This window comes from Hemitrygon akajei, chromosome 10 (genome assembly GCF_048418815.1).
Source record: "Hemitrygon akajei chromosome 10, sHemAka1.3, whole genome shotgun sequence".
NCBI lineage: Eukaryota > Metazoa > Chordata > Chondrichthyes > Myliobatiformes > Dasyatidae > Hemitrygon > Hemitrygon akajei.
In genome coordinates, this window is record NC_133133.1 from 55,704,463 (window position 1) to 55,729,818 (window position 25,356).

The following is a 25,356-nucleotide window of genomic DNA, read 5'->3' on the forward strand; positions in this document are numbered from 1 at the left end:
CCAAACTTATCAAAGTCCAAACCACTTCGTGCACAATCGTTGGAGCTCAATTACTGAAGTCTCATGGCCACCATTCGATCCCCTCCGACTTCCTCGACCCGCCTCCTGGGACCCCCACGGTGGTCGACCAGATGCTCCACACTCCTCTGTCTCCGTCTCCTCTCATCACCGAAAACCTTGGGCCGGGGACCGTCGCCCAGCTTCCAGCATCCCGTCCTCTCTCTCTCACTCCATCGCCCCGACTCCCCAAAATCCCCGCCAACAATCAGTTTACAGTCCCAAACAAGCTTCCAGCACTTATCATAACAAAGACGCTAGCATTCCTACTATTAACACAGGCGCCAGCATTCCTACTTTTAACAAAACAAAGACGCCATTTTGATTACATACACAGTAACAAAGAAAAAGAAAAAAAACCCCGTTACATATTAAAAAAAATTTCTGTTTTTGCACTACTTACTTTCAGTGGAACTGTTTTTTATATATGTACAGTAATTTAGGGTTTTTATATATGTATCATGTATTGCATTATACTTTTGTTGCAAAATTAACAAATTTCATGACATATGGTTCAAAGATTCAACTACATTTATTATCAAAGAATGTATGAATTATACAAGCTTGAAATTTGCTTGCTCACAGGTAGTCACAAAGCAAGAAGCCTGAAAGAACCCAATTAAAGTAAAAAAAGAATTAAAATAAAAATAAAAGACCATCACTCAATGCACAAGAGAAAAAAAATACAATTCATGCAAACAATTGAAGTGAACAACAACATTCCAAACCAAAATTGAGTTCTCAGATTCAAACCCTGGTACAGCCCAGAGTAGGCCCAAAGCCTCGCTTATCAGTTCATCATATTAGCGGGTATGGAGCACAGCAGCCAGGGCAATCCTCATAGCTTCAGTGCCATGGAGACAGAAGATGACATCATGGAAAATGAGCAAATTCAGCTCTCGTCCCAAATCCTGACACCATGTCTTTACAGTCTCTCTGGGCTGGCATTTAAATTAACCAAACAACGGAGCAGAAATAGACTTCAATCTCTTAGAGAGAGGAGTTAAGGGTGTGGAGAATTAGTGAATTTGGCTCTTGTCTCTGGTCTGGGTTATGTTTAAATTGTCAAAACAGCGAATCGTACCTCAGACTAGGAACAGGCCCAGATTTTGTCACCAAGCCTGAAGCTTCTCTCAAGCTCTGTAAATCAGCTCGGTGCCCACAGTAATCCAACCACACATCCAGGCCAGTTACACAGGAACCTAATCTCTTTTACCTGGGCCCCAACTTCTCCCTTTGGCACTCAAAGTGATCGAACCTCGCTCCTGGGCCAGCTGTACAGACATTGGAACTCCATCTGCAACGATTCTGCAACACATCATCTTGGCTCATCCCCCAAACTCGCCTTGCCATCACTCACCCTTCACTGTTGGCGGCAGTAATTTAACACAATTTACCACAGAAAAGGTAATTTTAGTGATGTTTTTAGTTGGATTTCTTAGACTTTTGATGACCAGAAAGCTGTCACACATGTTCAGTTGTGTCACCTTAATTAAACCTGATTCTGATTCTGATTCTGACAAAACTTTTATTTTGGTATTCTTATTTGTTTCATTTTGTCACTCATTTGCTCGCAGAAGAAGCAATGGCAGTGATTTGAATATTCCCATTCCTTTTTTGTTACATTTTTATTTAATCAGAATAACAAATTCTCAATGAACAATGAGGTTAAAAGAAAAACTAACTTTCTTTTCAACTTGCTGCCACACTACACAAAACAATGTCTGCTTCATAGGAAATATTTCCTTGGCATCTACAAAAGCAGTGATGTAACTACACAAAGATTACAGACACAAGTAAATAATCATTATGTTCCTTAAAGCTTCACAAAAAAATTGAAAAGGATCCTATTCACAAAAAAATCTTTAAATTTACTTTATTTTCTTTCTTCTATAAGACTAAAGCAAACCTCCTTCAGAGATGAAGGCAAGCATCAAGGAAGGTGTCAAGGTTGGAAGGGGAAGGTGGGAAAGGAAGGAACGTGACAGAAAAGCATAGACCAGTAACTTGACTCAATCTACCCCGCAGGAATGATCAAAAGAACATTAAAATTAAGGGCTTTCTGTTCGACAATGCAAAAGCTAATGCACTCAAAGGTTTTCAATCTACCATACTGTTTAGGTGCTGCCCAAAGCAACAAAATACTCAACACCATAATGTTCACATCTATCATAAATACAGAAAGATTTTTTTTAACCTCATTGTTTTCTCAGTTACAAGTCCTTGATACTCCTGTGTTTTGGTGTCAATGGGAGTGATCCCTCATACGGTACAGCAGAAGAACTATACTTTGTAAATCGTCAGTTAAGATGTGTTTCTGATTTTAACTCTTTGAATACTTCCTGCCAATTTAGAAAAGTATCTTCTGTTTTGGTTAATTCTTTGGTGGATTTGTGTGGGGAAGCAGTTAGTTGTGGGGTGGAGACTTGGCTTGATTTAGGCTGCTGTTCCTGCAGCTGCTATTGCTTGAGGGCATCTAGCAGACTTTACTGATATTGTTGCAACTAAGAACTGGGTGACAGCTTTAGAGCTTGGAACAAAACTGGGTTGTAAGGAAACAGAGCCTCCATCCCATACATCAATTGTAGGTATCTTTCTTGAAGGGCTTCAGGAATTTGTGGCCATAATTTTGAGAATCAGGTGGCATGATGGAGATACATTTCTACTAAAGGAGTTGTAAGGTGCTCCTTCCCTCTGCTAGAATGCAGGTCACCCTTGGGCAAGGTTCCCCCCCCCCCCCCCATCCCATCAGCATCACAGAAGCAGATGGTCCTATGAGCAGTTTGTGCACTTCACAAGTCCTGGTTATGCAACCACTGACCCCAGGCAGACAATTCCTGAAGAGGATTGATAATGGCTGGGGTCACCAGTCTTGTAAAGACACTGCACAGAAGAAGGAAATGGCAAACCACTTCTATAGAAAGGCAACATGAGTGAATCTGCAGATGCTGGAAATAAATAAAAACACAAATTGCTGGCAGAACTCAGCAGGCCAGACAGCATCTATGGGAGGAGGTAGTGACGACGTTCTTCATCAGGAGTTTCGGCCCAAAACATCGTCACTACCTCCTCCCATAGATGCTGTCTGGCCTGCTGAGTTCTGCCAGCATTTTGTGTTTTTATTCACTTCTATACAAAAATTGTCAATTAAAATTATGATCATGGAATAACTGGCTGGTGAGCAAGGCAGTCTGGAGAGTCTGAAAATGAGTTGGGTCTAAATAACTGTCTGTTATTTAGTGATAACAGGCAGCTCGTAAATGTTGGAAGCTGAAGCAAGCAACAAATGTCTGGAGGAACGTAGCACCACCTTGCGATTGATTGACAGGAGCAGGGGATGAGCCCGCCTCGGGATTGATTGACAGGTACAAGGTAAATGAGCCCGCCTCGGGATTGGTTGACAGGCGAGGGGAAAGTGCCCGCCTCCGCTTGGAGTGATTGGCAAGCAGTTGCAGGAGCATTGTGGGACAGTGCTCTGGAAGAGACATGCGCAGACTGAGTCATTTCTCGTTCATTTGTCCAGAGGAGCAGGAAGATGGCGGATGGTGATGGTGAGTAGGCTCACGAGTCGGGAGAGTAAAAATGTCGTACTCAATATTTGCAGCAAAGCAAGAATACTGCGCGTAGAGTTTGTGTAGCCGCTATAAATGGCGGTGTGAGCAGCTGCAGCCTGATAATCTCAAAGGGGTACGATTGGTGGATACGAGCTGGCGGCTGCAAGTCACCGTGCTGGGGCTCATCGAGGGCTCTGCAGCATTTATGTAGTCCTCATTTCGGTTGCATACCGGGTCCTGGCCGTCTCTTGTAGTTGGAAGGAGTTTCGGTGCATCTTTAGGCTTCCTGTGCTCTGTGAGCCAGGCGGAGATGTTGAGCACGTGGCGGGCACCTCGTGGCCGCGGCTCGAATCACCAGGCCTGACTTTATCTCCACCCCCTCTCCCACACATCCACTTTAAAATGTGCAGCTTACTCTCAGTTTAGGAAGTTATTCTGTCATTCCTTTCCCCCCGATTGTAGGCAGTTACTCTTTGTTAATTGATGTTGGGGCTGTAGAGTAGGGTAGGTATTAGGTAGATCATGACCATAGATACAGGGCATGATTTAGCCATTTCGCCCATCGAGCCTGCTTTGCTATTTCATCGTGGCTAATGCATTTCCCTCTTAGTCGCAATCTGCTGCCTTCTCCCTGTAACCCTTCGTTCCCTGACTGATCAATAACTTACCAGCCTCTGCCTTAAAATGTCACAGATTATCCACTCCCTGGCTGAAGAAAGTCCTCCCAACCTCCGTTCTGAATGGTCATCTCTCTATTCTGAGGCTGTGCCCTCTGGTTTTTGACTCCACAGGAAACTCCCTCTCCCCATACACTCTCGATGCCTTTCAACATTCGATGGTTTCAATGATATCCCCTTCATTCTTCTGAGTACGAGGTATGCAGGCCCAGAGCCATCAATCGATCCTCGTGTGGTAAGCCTTCCATTCCTGAAATACTTCCATTAAACCCTCTTCAATGTCAGCACACCCTTACTTTGATAAGGCGCCCAAAACTGCTCACAATACTCCAAGTAAGGCTTTACCAGAGGCTTATAAAGCCTCAACATTACATGCAAGAGAAACTCTGCAGATGCTGCAAATTTACATTATATTACATCTTGCTTTTATATATTCTCTCAAAATGAAAGCTAACATTGCATTTGCCTCCCTCACCACTGACTCAAACTGTAGGGAATCTGCACGAGGACTCCGTTTGTACCTTGGAGTTTTGAATTTTTCTCTCCATTTTGAAAATAGTTTGCACCTTTATTTCTTCTTTCAAAGTGCATGACTATACACTTTCTGACACTTCCATCTGTCACTTCTTTGCTCATTCTTCTAATCTGTTTAAACTCTGCAGCATGCCTGTATCCTCAACACTTCTTCGAACCGTGCTATCCAGCAACCCCCGATTTAACTCCAGCCCAATCAAGTGACAATTTACATTGGACAATTCACCTACTAACTGGTATTCCTTTGACTGTAGGAGGAAATAGCATCTGGAGAAAACCCACTGATTCCGCAGGGAGGGTGTACAGTGGATGGGTGGATTGAACTCGGGCAGTCTGATCTGGAATAGTATTGTGCTAACTGCTACGCACACTGCTTTGCACCCATAACCTCGTTCAGATGAATTGAGATGGGACAGTTGTCTTTTAACTCAACCCATTACAGGCTTCTGAGTTCAGTCTTGAAATAGAGTGCTTAATGTAGTCAGCCATTCCAGCCTATTTCTGACATTTTATTTGCCAAAATCAGATTTCATTAATTTCCAATTTGTATCACTCGGGTAAGCCCCTGATTATTTACTAGTGTTGCCACTGGTACGTAAAGCTTGGAGAAATAGAGGGCTAGGCAGTTTCTAGGGTAGGTTACAACATTCTGGGCCGAAGGGCCTCTGCTGTGGATTTCTATGTTCTGTGTCACTAGTTGTCAATTTTCTTTGGTCTCTTCGGCTACCCTTCCTCCCAACACTTCTGCTTCCACCCCTCATTTTTCTCCAGTGAAAGTGGAAGTTGGCCTGCAGTTGACTCCTCCTGTCTCTGCAGGTGCATCTGTTCTGTTGTGTATTTGCAGTATTTAATGTTTTTGTTGCTAGCACATTTTCTCTAGTTGGCATTGTAACTCCATTAGATTTTACTGAAATACTCTGAAAGACATTCACGGTAAAGAATGTATAACATGTTTCCTAAATAATTTTTTTTCTTCTTGCAGCATCTGTTAAGAAACAAAAGAAACACAAAAAGAAATCTGAACAAAGTATTGGGGTACGTTTCCATGTTAATTTTTTGGTCTTTCCACACGAGTTGAAAGTCAATATTTCACTGCAGTTTTATATAGAAAATTGCAGTTTACAATAATACTGTAATCCTGGCTCGGCATAAATTTCTTCTTGTGCTATATCGCTAAGAGTAGCTGCAGCAGTCTAATCTCAAAATCCTGTGAAGGCAAGTTGACTCATAATTGGGGTATTGCCGGAAATGAAGTGATTTAGTTTCAATGTCAAATGGTCTCTACTGCTTGCTGTCAGCTGCTGTAGTGGTTACCACGGCTTTGACCTTGTACTTGGCTCAGTTTGACACCTTCATCTTCAGGCATTCTTTTTTCTCATATGGCTGAAGGCTTGTTGGTACACTGATTTCATTGTCAAATTCCAAGATATTAAAAGTGGTCTGTGCACTTAATCCGTATCTTGCTATGGAACTTCATTGACGGGGGTGGTGGTGTAGATTAGAAGTGTAAATCTGTTTGCCCTTTTAAATATAATCGCATCTGTGTTCCCTGATGAATGATGGTAATTTTGAGCTCAGCCTTCAAATGTGTACCTTCTCAAGTGCCATTGCATATTGCAATCACCTGTCTGATGTTGAAGTATCCTTGGTTTGAGATGGAGTGAATCAAGCTTGAATGAGTTCTATTGGACATGAGATATAGCAAGGAAGAGAAATACCGTAGATTCCGGACTACAGAGCGCACCTGATTAAAAGCCGCTGGCTCTAATTTTAGAAATAAAATCAATTTTTTAATTATACAGGCCGCATCGGATTTTAGGCCGCACCGAATTTCCGGCGGACCGGATTTTCGGCGCACTGGATTTCCGGCGGACCGGATTTTCGGCCGCTTGTAATATGAGATATTTACACAGAAAGATATTACACGTGTTGGGCTTCAAATTCTGCCCTGTGTTCGTTTTGGAAGAGAGACAACCAACACCGGATTACAGTGCAGCGTGGCTTTATTGCAGAACGCGTTTTGCCTTCCCCTTACATTCTGCTCTTATTTATACTCCTTTTTCCCCCAAACCAAACCCTCGCTACACATATTTGGTAAGGCTAAACTTTGTTATACCTACCGGTATTTGGTAACATCGGACACTTGTGTCCTTATTGGCCCAATACCATTCACACACGAGTTTTACTGTTTTTTTGTTTACTGAATCGCTAGCAGTTTCGGTGCAGCGGAATCCTCAGTTTCGCTCCCTCCCTCCCTTGTACTGCTGTCTAATATCAAGTGAGCCATTCCTGACCTGAAGCGGCAGTCCCAAATTAAATCTCCACCGTCTCACCATCGATTCATGTATGCCAAGATTACGCGCAGCAGCTCGATTTCCTTGTTCAACCGCCAGATTGATTGCCTTTAACTTAAAAGCTGCATCATATGCTTTTCTTCGAGTGTTTTCCATGTTGATGAGGGTGAGTACAAATGGCTGATTTACAATAATTTGTGAAGTGCGCTTGATTTATCGTACAATTTCATTGGACCTCTGTGAACTACTCATCAATTTTATTGGTCTACTGTTACGAGGCAAAATGTTTTGGCGGCATGGGAAAAAACCTTCTATTAGCCGCACCTTATTATAAGCCGCTATGTTCAATGCTGTTCAAAGCATGGGAAAAAAGTAGCGGCTTATAATCCGACATCTACGGTATGTTGTGGTGATGATGTAGCCTGCTCTACGATTGTCTTGTAGAATTGAAGTTCACAACCTGCTGTAGTGAAGCAGATTTAAGATGGACATTTCTGCGGGCAGTCAAACACCGGAAGAATGTGCCACAGTTTTTCTCAGTTGACATAAGTGTAATGATTTTGTGAGTTGAAGGCAACGGCTGGTTCGTGCTGCTTCCTTCACTTCTTAATGTTGACCTGTGGCAAAATTCTCTTTATGGATGGAATCCACACTGTAGATTGAAGAGAAGTTGCGACTAAGAGGAGGGCTGATGTAGTTTTGGATGTAGTCTTTGTAATGTCCCAATGCATAGTATGACGGTGTCTTATTGTCTGCTACAAAATTAATTCAAAGTTCTTATATTTGCAGGACATCCAGCAGGAGACTGATTTTCTGATCGCACCAGAATCAAAGGTGGTGAAGTTAGATACGTCTCATTGGCCTTTGTTGCTGAAGGTAATCTCATCTGCATATGAGGGTAATATGCAACAAAAGAATTGTTAATACTTTTAAAAATCAGCTTGCTTAATATTAATTCACAATAAAGTTGCCATCTGGTCTTGAGCAAATGGAGATCCTGATTCCACTCAGATACAGGTCTTGGGATGTAAGCTAGTGTCAGTCTCAGTGAGGAGCAGTCCGCGATGTGATCAAAGTAATGAAGCAGATGGGCACGTGGGACTGCAGACAATTAAAACACACTCTATGACAATGAAATGTTTCTGATGGCCTGGTTAAATCTCAAGGTACATCATTGGAGCATTACCTAGTGAAATACTAAACTCCAGTTAGTGTGTAAATTGGGTGCTCCGTTCACTTGTGTGTTTATTGCTTCTGAAGGGATTTGGTAAACCCTGAGGGCAGTTTTCTTCAATATACTCATTGTTTTGCAGAATTTTGACAAGCTTAATGTAAGGACAGCTCACTACACGCCTATTCCAAGTGGCGCTTCGCCTCTCAAGAGGGAAATCACTGAATATATACGGTAAGTTTGTACATTCGAGCAAGCCATCCAATACGTGAGGTGCTTGATGTTAGTCCGTGAGGGCCAGGAAACACCTCATTTCTTTCCATCTTCAGAGCTACATTTCACCACTTGAATCAAGTTTCTGCTGTTGTATTTCAACTCTGACCTAAGTAACTAATATTCAGTTCCATTTTTTATTCAGCAGTAATTTCTTTTATCATTCATTTGACATTCCTGCAGAATTTGAAACCATTCGATCCATAATTCTTTAATAGGATCTATCCACTTCCACCCGTGCGTGTGCACTTGCTTCTGACTGGGCAAGTCATGCAGTGCAAACATTCTCTACCATAACCTCCAACTCATTCATTAGAATCTATAGGTCTACTGCTATTCCTCATCCACAACATTGTTTCAAAGTCCCGTGTTTTTTGCCCTGAGTTTTCATTTTCTTACACTGATTCTCATTTACTTCTCATCTTAATTGTTTAAAAGCCAATTTTCTTCTCAAAACAAACTGTCCCCTAAAACTGAACCATGTTATTTATAAATAGAGCATTGTATTTAGCCTTCCTGACCTTCAAACCTTATTGTTATATTGAAGGTATTGTATAAATGGGAGTTAATCGTTCTATGAAAACATGTCAATATCAGAGATGTCTTTGTAGGTCTGGATTCATTAACCTCGATAAGCCAGCAAACCCATCCTCACATGAAGTGGTGGCATGGATACGCAGGATTCTGCGGGTGGAAAAGACCGGTCACAGTGGAACGCTGGATCCTAAAGTTACGGGCTGTCTAATTGTGTGCATAGAACGAGCAACTCGACTAGTTAAATCCCAACAGAGTGCTGGTGAGTGGATTCCTTTGCTGGTCTGTATAATGTTGTATTAGCATTTGAGATGGGTGCTTATAATTTTTCATTTACTTTAGTAACGTGAAAACCTGATACACACAAACTGAAGTTTCAGCCTTTTGATAAAGATTTGGACGTTTGTTTCAATGGGTTTTAATGTCTGGGTTATTTTTGCCTTTAGTCATCCCTCTCTTGGCTTGGAATGTGTAAGGGATCTTACAAGTAATCTTGAGCTTCTCAAACTCTTAATTTGAGATACAGTACCTGACGTGGCCTTTCCTGACAACTCTTTTGCTGTCAATTGTAGGCAAAGAGTATGTGGGAATAGTTCGGCTGCACAATGCTATTGAAAGTGAACTCCAGCTTAGTCGGGTGAGTAGGAATGTATTGTTGATCGGAAATGTTAAGATGTGTACTGTAAGTGTCCAGGTATATAATGTGTGCTATAGGTGCTGTGCTCATAACTGATTCCATAAATTTCCCAAAACTCAGCTAATTTTGGAAGTAAATGCAAAATATGCTGCAGTGTCAAAATAGAAATCCCTAAGTCAATTTCTGTGCTAAAGGTTTAAGTTGGCACACATATCCTAATGTTACGTAATTGTTCAGTAGTCTGATATTATGTACGTGAAATGATGAACAAGTTTATCCATTCTCTGAGAAATGCAAACCACTTGTTTCACTGCATGCTGATTCCTGTTCTAGGTTCAGTGTGTATTTCATCTATCTTGTGCCATATCTTCTCAGTGTTTTGCTGACAAGTTATTGGTACCTGCTTAGGTGTATGTGATGCAAGATGGTTTGTCAGGGTTGGGACTATTTTGTACTCCTGCCCATAAAGATGAGTGATGCATCTGATCACGTACATGAGTGATTCTAATTTTAATTTGACTAGCCAGAGAGGTTTCTGATTGAAATTCCACTGCTATGATTCTATGAAGTTAATTAGTTTGTAAATGATCACAGGCGTTTGTTACCTTGCTCCCAGCCTGTCTGAGAAATTTCTGCCATGCCTGTCAAATGCTCCAGCTTTATTCTTGGATCTATGAAGTTGAAGCTTCCAAGTCTTAGCTATACTGCGAAACTTGGTTAAAGTGTAGGATTACAAAACATCCCAAGAACAAGTAGTAATGTTCTGCTTAATACTAAATGAGTTTTCCTTTTTGCATTAAGGGCTTGGAGATGCTGACAGGAGCTTTATTCCAACGTCCTCCCTTGATTGCTGCTGTTAAAAGACAGTTAAGAGTCCGGACCATCTATGACAGCAAATTAATCGAGTATGATCCAGAGAGGCGGCTGGGTGAGTATTAACTGTTCCAATTTGCTGATCAGTAATCTGTAAAAGACTTGTATGCATTTCCAGGATACATTTTAGGATCTTAATCCTGATTTTAGGAATTGTTATTGGCTATATAGAAGCTTGTTTGTAGCAGTGCATAGAATTAGTAATGTATGTTTTGTAACACATGGTGCTGCAACTGTGAAGTGTTAATTTTCATGGCATTTATACTCTGGGTATGTGTGCCCATGATAACTGGAATTTGAGAAATTGCACTCAAATATGTGCTTGGCTTTGGTTCTAGATTACACTTTTGCTGCTATCTAGTTCCCAGTGTCCTGGAGCACTGGTATAAATCTATGAAGTTCATTAGTTTGCAAATGAGCACAGGCGTTTGTTGCCTTGCTCCCAAGTCTGTCCTAGCAATTTGCTTTTTCTAACAGTTCGTGCCATGATTTATGAATGTCCAGTGATTACAGATGTGAACACGTTTGCAGATACAGTAGTGGAGGTGGGATGTGTGAACGCTTTTTCATCCACAACACTCTGATTGAGCTCGGGTTGTTGGAGCTGCGAGGCAGTCATTCTAGTTGATCCACTGAGTCACTTTGAGAAGAGATGGTAAGAGGCGGGAACACGGTTGAAAAGAATGTCAATCTGTGGAGCCAAATGGGAACCATGATTCAGGTGGTGGGGGTTTCGGTAATCATTTGCCAAAGGTGTGTATGTTTCCTTTAGGCAAAGTGCAATTGATTCACTTGGTGACTTGTTAGAATACATGCACTGTAGTTTGGGGTGAGTTTCAGAATCGGGTTTATTAGCACTGACGTCATGAAATCCGTTTTGTGATAATACACAAAATTACTTTAAGTTGAAATGAGAAATATTTTTAAAAAGATAAGTAAAAGAGCAGAAGAGGTAGTGTTTGTTTATGGACAATTCAGGAATCTGCTGCTAAAGTGTGTCCCCTCAGAGGGCATGTCCTGGGTAGTTGGGGTGGAGTGGTTTTGGGGCATTGCCCTCTGAAGACATCTTTGATGTGAAGGCTAGTGCCAGTGATGGAGCTAGCTAAATTTACAATCCTCTGCAACTTTTTCTGATCCTGTCCAGTGCCTTCCTTATACCTGATGGTTTTGCAGCTAGTTAGAATGCTCTCCACGGTAAATCAGTAGAAATTTGCTAGTGACGTACCAATTCTCCTCAACCCCTTAATGCTGTATAGTTGCTGCCATGCCCTCACAGTTTCATTATTATGTTGTGTCCAGGATAAATCCACAGACATGTTGACACCCAGGAATTTGAAAGAGCTCACCTTTTCCACTGCTGACCTCTTGCGGACTAGTGCGTGTGGCCTTGACTTTCCTCTTTCTGAAATACGTGATCAAATCCTTTAGTGACATTAACTGGTGGTTGTTGCAATGCCACTCTTATCAGCCGTCTGATCTTTCTGACTCCTTTATACCATCTGAGATTCTGTCTTCGGTGAATTTGTAGGTGGCACTTGTTCTGCGCTGAGCCACATAATCATAGGTGTAGAGCGTAAAGCAAGCATCCTTGTGGTGTGCCTCTCGATTCTGAACACTGACAGGTCTCCCGATGAGGAAGTCAGGGATCCAGTTGCAGAGGAAAGCACAGAAGCCCAGGTTTTGAGGCTTATGGTGTTGAATGCTGATTTGTAATAAAATGAAGCAGCCAGGTGTAGATATTGCTGTATTGTTCATGTGTTCCAAGGCCAAGTGGGGAGCCGGTGAAATTGTGTTTCCTGTAGTCCTATTGTGGCAGGCGAGTTGTAGTGGATCCAGGCCCTTTTTTAGGCAGGAGTTAGTTAATTCTGGCCGATATCGTGGATGGCAGCCGGTGCACTGGTGATGAATAAGGTGTACCTGCGTCTAGAAGTAACAGGTGAATATTTTTTAGGTGGTGTTGATGATGGTAAAGGGGTTTAAGCGACTGAAGATATTTACATGGCCCAGTGGAAGTCTGACAAAGGTGAATTGTTAGAATTGACATAAACGATATGAGCTGCTTTCTGGCCACGTGATGTTAACTGGATGGATTGAGCACATTGTGCCAAGATGACTCTTATCTATCACCCTTGACTGATGGCTGTAACCTCGTTTACTTCATTGTGAACGTTTAAACGTGGACATATTAAGCAGCTGCAAAATAACAGGTTTTTGATTATTAGCACTCCCGTCTCATTTCATTTGGGAGGTGCTATGGGAGCAAATTGTAACCGTATTGTACTGAGATTTTGGCCTGCATATCAATGTTCTATGAAATGCCAGTTTATCCTTCATGATGCTCTTATTCAAAGTAGTGTTGTCTAATGTTCCGTATCAATGTGGGATAAGTGTATCCATCCATACTTCAGGATCTTGTGCTGTTGCATCAAAGCTTACTCTTTATCCACCTTACTAATGTATGCCTTTCTTGCCATATCTACATATTTATCTTGTGTCAAAGTATTCGAGTATCCCACTGTGTGCAACCATTCTGCAGCTTCAGTAGGTGATTAACTTGTACTTTTCCCCATTGTAATTCTTTGCATTCCCACTCACAGCTTTTCTCAGCAAATTAGAATTCAAAGTTATAGTGAATTTATCAAAACAGGTACATGGTACCATATGCCACCTTGCGATTCTTTTTCTTGCAGGCATTTACAGACGAAAATACAGTAGTTTTACAAAACTGCGCATGGGCAGACTGACAAGCGGTCACTGCAAAAGCAGACAAAGTGTACAATTAAAATAATACTGAGACATCAGTTGTAAAGAGTCCTTAAGTGAGTTTGTAGGTCATTGAGTCAGTAAAGAGTAGTGGTGAATGAAGTTAGCCATGCTGATTCAGGAGTCTGGTGCTGTAGTTTAAAAGGTCTGCATGACATTGTATGACCCAAGGCCTGCTCTTCACTGCGCTGCTGTGTTTGTTTTATGGTGACACTGTGCTGGTCCCAAGCTGAGATGCTGACCCTCTGCACCTCCATTCCCCTCATGAGTTTTTGGCTCATGGTCTTCTGGCATCTTCCTCTCGTAGTCGATAATCAGCTTTTTAGTTTTTGTTGGCACTGAGTGAGAGGTCATTTTTGAGGCCCCACTCAACAGAATTTTCATATGAAAGGACAGGGTCATAAATAGCTCATACTCTTAAACATTTGCCAATTGAAAATGACAGTTTCTCTTTTTTGCCCTTTGACTAATAACTTTAAAGATAATATACAGGCTTCATGTGGCACCTAATGAAATGCTTTTTATTTTCATGATGCATTTGAGAAAATGTTTTTGTACTGTCTAACCAGTAACATTTCTGTATTTAGGAGTCTTCTGGGTGAGCTGTGAAGCAGGAACGTATATCCGAACATTGTGTGTACATATTGGACTGTTACTTGGTGTTGGTGGTCAGATGCAGGAGCTGCGACGGGTACGATCAGGAGTAAATGGAGAGAAGGTAGGAATAACTCTTTAAATCTTGTTAATTTAAGAGATTTAAATGAGTTTTGAGAGCCAGCCGATACCCGGAGGAGCAGATATTTCTAATGTTTACTTTTATGTTCTGATTTGGCCCAAAGTGTTGAGTTCAGTGCAGGTTACTTTCTCCTGTTCTGGTAATTAAACTTTGGGAAAGTGAAAGGCAAGGGGTCTCTGACATGGTGGCCATTGTGTGTGTGTCCATCAGGAGACTCCGGGCTGACAGTTGTATTTGGGAAATTTCATAGTTTTTGTGTTGGTAATTATTGTTCTTTATAAATGACAGGATAACATGGTAACAATGCATGACGTGTTGGATGCCCAGTGGCAATATGACCACAACAAGGACGAGACCTATTTACGTCGAGTCATCATGCCCCTTGAAAAGTTGATGGTGACCCACAAGCGTTTAGTTATGAAGGATAGTGCGGTAAGTAGAGAAGAAAAATGTATTACTCGCCCCAAGTCAAAATTTGAGTTACAGATGCATATTGGGCCCATTGGTAAAGTCAGGCTTTTAACAATGAGCTGCAGTTTAAAATGGCAATTAGTGTGGCATTTTCTTAGTGGTCCCTATGTTTGAGCGAGTCATGATTATTTGAGAGTGATGTTAGCACAATGAACACATCTTTGTTTCGAAGAGTTAAAGAAAGTTAATAGTGAAGTATTTTTACTTGGTGTGAAGTTGTTTTTAGTATTTTTGTGTATATATTTCGGATCCAAGTAAATGAGATGAGGTTTTGAGAATGGCTTGAAGTCTGAATCTTGTCGAATACTTTTATAGTCTTGGGTGGTCAAATGTTATTTTTCTTGCCCTCTCAGGTAAATGCTATCTGTTACGGTGCTAAGATCATGCTCCCTGGTCTGCTAAGGTATGAAGATGGGATTGAGGTGAACCAGGAAATCGTTGTTATTACGACAAAGGGAGAAGCAATTTGCATGGGTAATAAGTTAAGGTTTTTTTTTAAGGCATAATTGGGTGTAATTTAACATTGTATAATTTATGCATTTAGGAAATTAATTCAGTTGCTTTAGACTTTGACCTTACTGTTACTCAAATACTTGGAGCATTAGTCTGCATGTGTAATTATGAACAGAACACATTTTTAGTTTCTTAATGCTTAAACCTCTGATGTCTGTTTGGGTGGCAGCTATTGCTTTAATGACAACGGCGGTGATATCTACATGTGACCATGGTGTGGTGGCAAAGATAAAGCGTGTTATCATGGAGCGGGACACGTACCCACGTAAGTGGGGCCTGGGGCCGAAGGTAAGCCAAGTTTGGACAGCGGATAGGAACCATTTGGTCTAGCCACATGATGATATTGATGAGCATTAGCACATTGTGCAAAGATGACTTTCATCTATCACCCATAACTGATGGCTAGTACTTGGATAATATATTTTATGTTCGACTTTCAGCTTTACATTTTTTATGTTGCTGGCTAGTGAATATTCTTGATTCCTTTTAGAATATGGTGGGAGGTGTCCTCGGCAAAGTAGTAGGCCAAAGCTAGCAAAAGAGAAGCTTACCAATTTTAGCAGTTTAAATGTACTAAATTTGCTTCCCATTTAATAGCGGGAGCTACAGGATTGCTCTATTGAATTACATACAACGGAAGTTCAAATTCTTTGTATTTCCTTTGACAGTGGGAGTCCTTACTGAAGATATTTCCAAACTTGGATGTTCTATGATATACAGACAAGTTTATAAATTAATGTTTTAATTGTACAGTGAAACTGTTAAAAGGGGTGTGGGAACAGGGGCCTTGATCAGTTTAAAGACTGGGAAATTGAGCCTCAGGAAGTGAGAACTAGGCATCCAACGACTGGAATGTAAAAAGGAAAAATGGGATCTGTGGTCCCAACTATTAGAGAATAGCAAATATTACATAGTGAACCACATGCTGAACTGTTGGAACTGAATGATCGGATGAGAGTTTTACTTGGATGTTTCAGAATGTGAGAAAGTCAGAGATTTGGAGATTCGGATCAGCATCTAAAACTTCTAATGTAATTTTATTTTTATTAAAAGGCATGTGAAAAGAAAATGATGATCAAACAGGGTTTGCTAGATAAGCACGGCAAGCCAAATGGAAGTACTCCTGAGTTGTGGAAGAAGAGCTATGTAGATTACATGTAAGAATTTTACCTTACTTATCTATAGTTAATTGTAAGTTCTGCCACTTGGTGGCGCACTGGTATCATTGCTGCATAATGAACAATATTGCATTGAGCCACTGTGTGGTGCACATTAGTCACATGCAGTGCTATACAATAGATTCTGGTTAATCGGGGCAGCTGCTTATTTGGGGCATCTCTTACAGAACAAACACTAATTAAGAAAACAGCCTGGGTTTTCTTTGTTTAATTGGGACAGGAGACTGTTCCCAAACGGTTTCTAACCAGTGTCGGTCAGATGCACTTGTGGCCATTATAGCGAACAGTTTTTAAATGGCACCAGTTGCATGTGTGTCTGTTCAAAAAGCAGTGTTTTTTGTTGCTGATGTTTGGCAAGGAATAAGCAATAAGACAATTCAGAACTGTTTCGCTAACTACGTTTCCAAGCATTCGGGCCATTATTTCAGCAAGCATTGCCAGTCATTTTGAATGTTACAATGAAAATGAACGTTTCAAGGATGCAGGCAGCAAAAGCATTGTTTAAAGGCAGTACGTTGTCTGCACTGGGTGTCCGCTAATTTTGTTCATTTATTCAGCTTACATTTCAGTTCCTCCATAGATAACCATTGGGAACTAATGTTGTTTCATCGTAGTGTAGTAGCATTGGTAGTGTTCTAATTTGTTCTGTGTTTCATTTAAGTACATGATTAGTTACTCGGTTAAATGGTAGTTCATGTTTTTTAAAAATTTATTTATTGAAATACCGTATGGAATAGGCTGTTGGAGCTGCATTGTCCAGCTGCCCCTGGTTTAACCCTAATCATGGATGGATTTACAATGATCATTTAAACAGTATGTCTTTGGACTGTAGGAGGATACTCCCGGAGCACCCAAAGAAAACCCATGCAGTCACAGAGAATGTACAAATACCTTACAGACAGCAGCTGGTTCTTCACATGATTTTAACTATTTGTATGAAAGTTCAGCTAATTGGGACAGCTGGTCAATTAGGGTAAAATATACTGGTCCTGCTGATGGGTCTCATCCTGAAACGACAGTATTTTTTCTCATAGATGCTGTCTGGCCTGCTGAGGTCCTCCAGCATTTTGTGTGTTAACCAGAATCCACTGTATTTTGTGCTTTTGCTTGTTCATTGGTACTGCATTGGGTGCACTGTTTGTATCCCCTAATGTTGAATTTTCTCTAGTGCAGGGGTTCCCAACCTTTTTTATGCCATGGACCAATAGCATTAAGCAAAGGGTCTGTGCACCTCAGGTAAGGAACCCCTGCTGTATGGTAAAGTGGATTGATGAATCACTTCAATTTCTATATGGGGGGGGGGGGGGGGGAAAATCCTAAATCTGATTACTAGCAGATTGTTATCCCTTTCCAGTCTGGTGTGGCTTCAGAGGGAGTTAGTCTGCAAGAGAAAATGGAATTGCGAGACAGCTGCAGTTCATTGTGAGATTGTTGGATTCCGCATTTCCTAACATGTTAACATTAATACTTTATTTTCGTATGACTGTAAAATGGAGATAGAGATAAGGCACACAAAAGCAGTCTGTTAGTATCTATTTGAAGGTGACACCTTCTTGCACACACCTCTTTTAATGTGTGTTTTTATCATATTATTTTTCTAGTACTGGAAATCAAGCACCTAGCAGTGTAGAAGCTAGCAATGTGACACAAAGTCAGGCAGTGAAGGTAAGTATTATATTTGGGGCTTGGGTTAATTTAAGCTTAATGGAATATTTTGATTACTGAAGCTAATTTAGTTCAATTTCACTTGAATTGAATTGACTTTATATCTTACATCCTGCACATACATGAGTAAAAATCTTAACGTTAAGTCTCTGTCTAAATATGTAATGTATAATAAATTGAACAGTCACCCAGATCAGTGTGAGTTAATCAGTCTGATGGCCTGGTGGAAGAAGCTGTCCCAGAGTCTGTAGGTCCTGGCTTTTATGTTGTGGTACTCTTTCCCACATGGTAGCAGCTGGAATAGACTGTGGTTGGGGTGGCTCAGGTCCCCAATGATTCTTTGGGCCCTTTTTTTCACACCTGTCTGTGTAAATGTCCTGGATCACAGGACGTTCACAACTGCAGATGCACTGGGCTGTCTGCACCACTCTCTGCAGAGACCTGCGATTAAGGGAGGTACAGTTCCCATACCAGGCAGTGATGCAGCCAGTCCGGATTCTCTCAATTGTGCCCCTGTAGAAAGTTCTTGGGATTTGGGGACCATACAGCTAGTATGTACAGCCCACATGAGGTCCTCGGTGATGTTTATGTCGAGGAACTTAAAGCTGTTTACTCTCTCAACCCCAGATGCACTGATGTGAATAGGGGTTAGCCCATCTCCATTCCTCCTGTAATCCACAACCAGCTCCTTTGTTTTTGTGACATTGAGGGAGAGGTTGTTTTCTTGACACCACTGTGTCAGAGAGATGACTTCTTCCCTGTAGGCCACCTCGTTATTGTTTGAGATTAGGCCAATCAATGTAGTGTTGTTGGCAAATTTAATTAGCAAATTAAAGCTGTGGGTGGCGAGGGGCTCCTGTGTTGAGAGTCAGAAGGGTGGATGTGTGGGAGCTCTTAGCTCCTGCCGGTGATCTGACAGGAAGTCCAGGATCCAGCTGCACAAGGCAGGATGAAGGCCGAGGTCTCGGAGCTTCTTGTCGAGCCTGGAGGGAATTATGGTGTTGAATGCTGAATTTAGTCCAAGAACAGTATTCTCACATAAGCATCTTTATTATGCAGAAGTTGTTTTATTTGTGTGTCCTTATGATTGTCGATTTGCTCATTCAAGAACCTGAGCAGGAGAAAGATGGACATTGACTAGTTGGCCCTCCTTATCTACGAGTTCCGCATGCGCAGATTCAACCAACTGTGGATCGGGAAAACCGGGAAGTTGAGCATTGTTCGCCCCGTGTCTTGTTCGTTTGCTACTTGTGAGTTAGGGGAAGGAGTTTAAGGCTAGTAAGGGACGGCTGGCTAGCTATGCAAAGCGCTACAGCCTCAAGAACTTAAAGATCACGGGAGAATCGGGATTGGCTGGTGCCGAGGCAGCATCAGCGTTCCCAGAAGAGCTACGATGGTTGCGTCTGTACTGAATATGTACGGACTTTTTTCTTGTCATTATTTCCTAAACAATATAACAACTATTTACATTGTATTAGGCATTAGAAGTAATCTAGAGATGATTTAAAGTACACGGGAGGATGTGCGTAGGTTATACGCAAATACTACACCATTTTATATAAGGGACTTGAGCATCTGCGTTTTTTGGTATCCGCGGGAGGTCCCGGAGCCAATCCCTCGTGGATAAGGAGGGCCGACTATATAATTGAATGCAGGACTAAGGGGCTAAAAAGCACATTAGGCAATGCATGGAACAGAAAATAACTTCATTATCTGATCTGAACAGTTACTGCCTCAGCAATCTTTGATTACTTCTGCATTCTGTCTTGGTCTTATATACCCGAACATTCAAATCGGATGATTCATTTGAGGTGGTGGAAGGGCACTTAGATGCTGTACAATGATAGAGCATTTGTAACTGTAGTAAACTTTTGGCATACATATGAGGCCACTTGTTACAGTGGTCCAGTGTGAAAACAGGCCACGTCAAGCCCTTATTTATGTTATCCCTTTTTATTTCCACGTTCCCATCAATTCATCAGATTCTGACAATCTACTAACCAGACAATTTAGTGTCCAGTTAACTTACTAGTGCTTATCTTTGGGATGCGGGAAGAAAGCAGAGTATCTGGGGGAACCAATCCATTCACAGAGGAAACATGCAAATACCACACCTAGCACCCAAGGGGTGAAATTGAAATTGACAGCAGATCTATTTGCTGTGCTGTTGTGTTGCAAACGTGTGTAAGATCTTTCTCTCCTGATTCTGAAAATTAAGTTGGGTATTTGTTGTGAGGAGCTCTGCTTTAATGTTGAGTCTTCATTGTTCACTTTGCATGTATTCTGCAGCGAAAGAGAGAGAGTGAAAGTGAGAGTGATGAATCAGTGCCGTCTACCCCTGCGAAGCCAAAATCCCCAACAGAGCTAAGTAAGAAAGAAAAAAAGAAAAAGAAGAAAGAGAAGAAGCAAAAGTTACTTGAGGAAGCAGAGGTAAGTGTGTGTACTATGTTGCAAAATGAACATGTTCCCTTTGAGACTTGGTGCGGTTGCTGGAACAGTGATGTGAGCTGGGGAACTTCTAGATGTCTCCGGATAACAAGCTTGGTTGAGTTTGTAGTTCACAATTTGTGCAGCACTGCCTCTGCTTGAGTTAATAAATACATGTATTTTTTAAAAAGTAGAGTTTAAGCTGCCCTAAAATGGAGAGGTGGGTGTTCAAATAGAATTGGAAAAGTGAGTATTGTGGTCAGGTTGGAGTGATGGGCATGGAGTCTGGTACACAAGATATTTCTCAAACTATAGTTGTAAAATCTTTTTAGATTTTGATGGAATTTTTTTAGATAGAATTTGGGGGGGTGGTGAAGAGTGAGGTTGGTGCAAAATGTGGTCAGAGAAGCTGCCAGATAAGTATAACATGGGAGAAGTGAGGATTCACACAAGTGTTGATGCACAGAAGTCCGCTGTGTATTCCTGATGGGGGAAAGTAAACACGTAGCATGAAATTCAGTCCGGCATGTGTGTCAAAGCAAGGTAGTGTTGCTGAAAACGCATAGGTTTTCAGTGAAACCACATTGGAAGCACTGTAGGCAGTTTTACTTTAAATGTCCAAGGGTGGGTCCTTTGGAACATTAAATTACAAGGTGTCCGTGTTTAAAGTGCATTTTCTTTGAAGAAATAAAGGATGAAGCAATTTAATTAAGGAACTCCTGCAAACCAAAGGAATTAATTTTCAACGAGCTAAGTGGGTTTTCACCAGTGCAGTGATGGGGGAATGCCTGGTGGCTGTTAGAAAGGCAAGCCAGTTATGGAATAGCCCTACTATCACTGCATTATGAGGGTGCACTTTTAATAAGAATATTGCTGAGAGTAAATTTTATATTCAATATTCTCAGTGAATCTTTCCTTTGTATAGATAAAAACTGAAAAAATTGATCCAGTACCTACATCAGAGGCACAAGAGTTCATTCCAGAGGTCAAGAAAGAAAAGAAAAAGAAGAAAGAAATGGAAATTGGAGAGCCTGTCACTGAAGTAAGTGCCATTTAAAGCCACTAATAATTAGTTTATTGATGCTGAATAACAATAGCTTTTTCCTGTCAGGTAACAAGATACTTGATCGTTATAAAGAATCAACTGTAGTAATTAAAATGCCAAGATGTGATTGTATTACAAATGGGGTTGCTTTTTGAGAAAATTACGGGGCTAGGATATTATTGAGGTGAGAGTTAATATCCAAAATATTTTTGAAGACAAATAAAAACTTGTCCTGTAGAGGGCTCAAGTACCAGAGGGAAAACGCCTGGGATGTTTGACAGGAGTGAGCATTGGTTTGAAAGGGAGAATGGATAACAGTAAATTTATTTTAAACTGCTGGGGTTCTGTGGCTGTATGTGGAAAAATGGACTGTGATAGGTCTGAGAAGTAGTACTGTGGTGCTTTAAGACAGCAGAATTGGGCTGTTCAGTCCATCAAGTCTCTACTACTCTTCTATCTATTAAGAGCCTTTCAACCTCCGCTTTAAATGTATTCAATTACTTGGCCTCCACGGCTGTCTAGCAATGAATTCAACAGATTCACCACCCTCTGGCTAAAGAAATTCCTCCACCTCCAACCTAAATGGACATCCATTTATTCTAAAGGCTCTGCCCTGTGGTCCTAGACTTGCCTACTATTAGGAAGCATCCTCTTCACGCCCACTCTATCTAGGCCTTTCAATGAGATCTCCCCCTGCTCCTTGTTCTTCTGAATTCCCAGCAAGTACAGGCTCCACCCATCTTCATATGATCTGCAGACTTTGCCACAAAGTCATCAATTCCAGCATCCAAATCATTGATGTGTAACATAAAAAGCAGCCCCAGTACTGGCTAGAGTCTGGCAGCCAACCAGAAAAGGTCTTCCTTCTGCCAATCAGCCAATCTTCTGTCCATTCTGGTATCTTTCCTGTTAGTACCATGGGCTCTCATCTTGTTTAATGGCCTGATGTGTGGCACCTTGTAAAAGACATTCTGAAAATCCAAGTAAACAATATCCACTAGCTGTTATTTCCTCAAAGAATTCCAGCACATCTGTCAGACAAGATTTCTCCTTAAACTATGCTGATTTCAGCATATTCTACTATGTGCTTCCAAGTACCCTGAAACCTCATCCAATGTATTTAAGTGGATTATTTGCTGTTTTCATGGAATTATCAGCTGGTATGGTTCGTTTTACTGAACAGAGTAAAATGTAAAGGTATATTGTCTTTAAATTGTTGCTGTTATTACAGTAGTTATGTCTATAACTGGCTGCAAGAATATTATTGCTGACTTCTGAGGTTTTTGTGACTAATTTAGGATATGAGGTAAATAACTAGTTGTGACGCAGCAGTTAATTTGTTAAGTAGTGCGGCCATTTTGTCCATTTACCAATTTGATTAATTGTCCACAGGAGACTGAAAGCTCCAAAAAGAAGAAAAAGAAAAAAGAAAAAGCTGCAACATGCGATTACTGACAAAGTTTGGACTCACTTAGCAGGGAAGGAGGTGGCCTTTGCAGGGCCAGTCTGACAAGTATTGCATTACTTTCCTTCTCAACCATTAGAGGTCTTCAGTTCATACTGTTTAAATGGCCTTCATGCTTAAACTTTGCAGTTCTGTGACTAGGATTTGTTGCCTCATTCAATACACTATCCTGTTTTAAGGATAATCAAAGTTCATTGATGCACTTTTGTGCAATATGTTAATGGATAATGCTGTAAGAATGGCATTGTACTTTGTGGAAAGAGTATCTGGGCAATCTTTCAGTGACTGCGTAGCAGTGAATGTTTCCTCTTGGGAATATTTTGTATGTACCATCCCCTTTGCAAAGGGGGGGGGGGTGCTTTTCTGCAGTGAGAGTACCTGGGCAGTCTTGATTTTCAGTGACTGCAGAGCGGTGAAATTTCCTACTGGGAATTTTTTGTATTTCCTTTGCAAAGGGGATTTTTTTTAAATTTCTAAAGCAGCAGTGGGCACAACATGGAACCTGACTTCTGCAGAACACTTGCAAACCAGCTTAAGATTTTGGTGAAGTTTGGGGAAAGTCACGGTTGGTGTTATTTGGCTTATAACACCAAATAAGGAGGAAGTGAATCTGTTGCTTGGGTATATTTGCTTTGATGCCAGATGCTTTCCTATTTGTGTTCATTTGGTTTTTGTGAAGTTCAAATCCTTTAAAGATTGTAAGGGGCTGCTATCTCTGCATATGCTCAGGGCACGTTCACCAAATAATAGAAACTACAACATGATGCTTCAGGAATGTGTTGCCTAGAGTGGAATGAATTTGCAAAGTACTACCAATGTGAATATTTCAATTATTTTTATATTGGAAATCTAGGTTCCTGTATTAGTTATGTACATTGTAATAAATCTAAATACATCTTTGGGGGCATCCAGTAAACTTGTCTTGATTTCCATGTTTATGGGGTTTGCCCTCGTTTAACTGTACATATTTGTTTGATTATTGTAACAAGCCTGGTCATTTTTAAAATAAATGACTCCTTTCTACTTACTGGGCTCATTTCTGTCAGTGATACCTCTGTGAAACGACTTTATTTATGCATTTGGGATTTAGGGTTCATGCATATTTTAAATAAGAGTATTTTTAAAGTGTCCACATTTTTCTATGAAAGGGCATGTAAGATGCTAGAATGGCCACCTACATGCTAGAACAAATTTGGGAATTCTGTTGAAATGAACATGAAAAATATTTGAATTGTGGAAATCTGAAGTAAAAATTCTGCAAAAAAATGCTGAAATTGCAATGGTTTCCATTGAACTAAATATCCATAATATGTAATAGAGCCTGTAGACCTATTTAAGTCTTCTAGTTATGTTACAGGAAAAAGGTGTTTAATAAGATGCAGAAGGAATTCACCAGGTTTTTGTCTAGAATCGGGAATGGGATTCAGTATTTTTCTCTGGAGATAGATTTCCGGAGTACAGATGGGGTATGGGGTAGACTGCAGGAAATGTGAAGTATAATACAGATAAAATAGAGATTCTGGTGGTTAAGATGTATGTGCCTTTGGAAAGAAAAGTTGATAATGAATTGTCAGCATGACTGGGAGATCATGCCTCAAATTTTTTTTCAGAGTAATGAAGAATGGGGATAAGTTTTATTATGAACCACTAAGGCATATGATTTCACATGTTAGACTGCTACGGGAAGTTACTTGTGAGATCCAGGAAGAGTAGGATAATGGAAGTTTGTTTATTGGATTGGAAGCCTGTGACTAGTGGTGTGCCTGAGCAGTCAGTGCTAGGCCTGTTGCTATCTATATTAATCTGGATGACAATACAGTTAACTCACGCTATCTGAAGGTAGAGTGTTCTTGTGAAACCGTTTGTGAGCCGAAATGTCGTAAAACAAAAAAGCAATTACCATTAATTTATATGGGAACAATTTTTGAGCGTTCCCAGACCTAAAGAATAACCTACCAAATCATACCAAATAACACATAAAACCTAAAATAATACATATAGTAAAAGCAAGAATTATATGATAAATATACAGCATATATAAAGTAGAAATATTGTATGTATGGTGTAGTTTCACTTATCAAAATCGAGAAGACAGCCAAAATTGATTTGGGGAAAAATAATTGGCATGTACGTACACGCATGCGCACACAACTGCCTGCACAAGGCTTCAAGGTCATGGTAATCTTTCTCGGGGTAAACACACGTATAAAGCAGGTGTCTTTTTTTCGTAAAAGCCAAAATCCTCTGGCGAAATCAGGTATTAATGTAGGTCTTTCGTAACAGTGAGCTGTCGTAAAGCATGTTGAAAAAATGGGGGCCACCTGTATACAAGTCTTGGGAAGTTAGATGACTTTTGGTGGTGTTAATATTGGGAATTGAAGGGATCTTAGTCACAGTGTTGCAGGTAAGCTCAATGGTGAATAATGCCTTTAGCATGCTGACCTTCAGACGGCACTGAGTATAGAAGTTAGAATTATGTTTTTTTGTGT

General features: G+C 40.8%; 1 protein-coding gene and 4 non-coding genes across 5 annotated transcripts; all 5 read left to right on the plus strand.

Annotated features, from left to right (window-relative positions):
- The first annotated feature begins 3,517 nt into the window (after window positions 1-3,517).
- On the plus strand, window positions 3,518-23,894 carry dkc1 (dyskeratosis congenita 1, dyskerin). The gene is made up of 16 exons (XM_073058328.1): window positions 3,518-3,608; window positions 5,805-5,857; window positions 7,906-7,992; window positions 8,430-8,521; window positions 9,172-9,356; window positions 9,667-9,731; window positions 10,533-10,659; window positions 13,955-14,085; window positions 14,392-14,535; window positions 14,928-15,048; window positions 15,257-15,375; window positions 16,141-16,244; window positions 17,867-17,930; window positions 20,220-20,360; window positions 21,283-21,399; window positions 22,795-23,894. The coding sequence occupies exons 1-16, from the start codon at window positions 3,593-3,595 to the stop codon at window positions 22,855-22,857; spliced, it is 1,629 nt and encodes a 542-aa protein (XP_072914429.1). The 5' UTR covers window positions 3,518-3,592; the 3' UTR covers window positions 22,858-23,894.
- On the plus strand, window positions 9,987-10,221 carry LOC140735053 (small nucleolar RNA SNORD17). The gene has a single exon (XR_012100673.1). It is a non-coding gene; the product is annotated as a small nucleolar RNA SNORD17 (small nucleolar RNA).
- Window positions 12,671-12,746, plus strand: LOC140735048 (small nucleolar RNA SNORD83). Its single transcript, XR_012100668.1, has one exon. It is a non-coding gene; the product is annotated as a small nucleolar RNA SNORD83 (small nucleolar RNA).
- Window positions 14,199-14,333, plus strand: LOC140735052 (small nucleolar RNA SNORA36 family). The gene has a single exon (XR_012100672.1). It is a non-coding gene; the product is annotated as a small nucleolar RNA SNORA36 family (small nucleolar RNA).
- LOC140735049 (small nucleolar RNA SNORD83) lies at window positions 15,417-15,491 on the plus strand. The gene has a single exon (XR_012100669.1). It is a non-coding gene; the product is annotated as a small nucleolar RNA SNORD83 (small nucleolar RNA).
- Window positions 23,895-25,356: the final 1,462 nt, after the last annotated feature.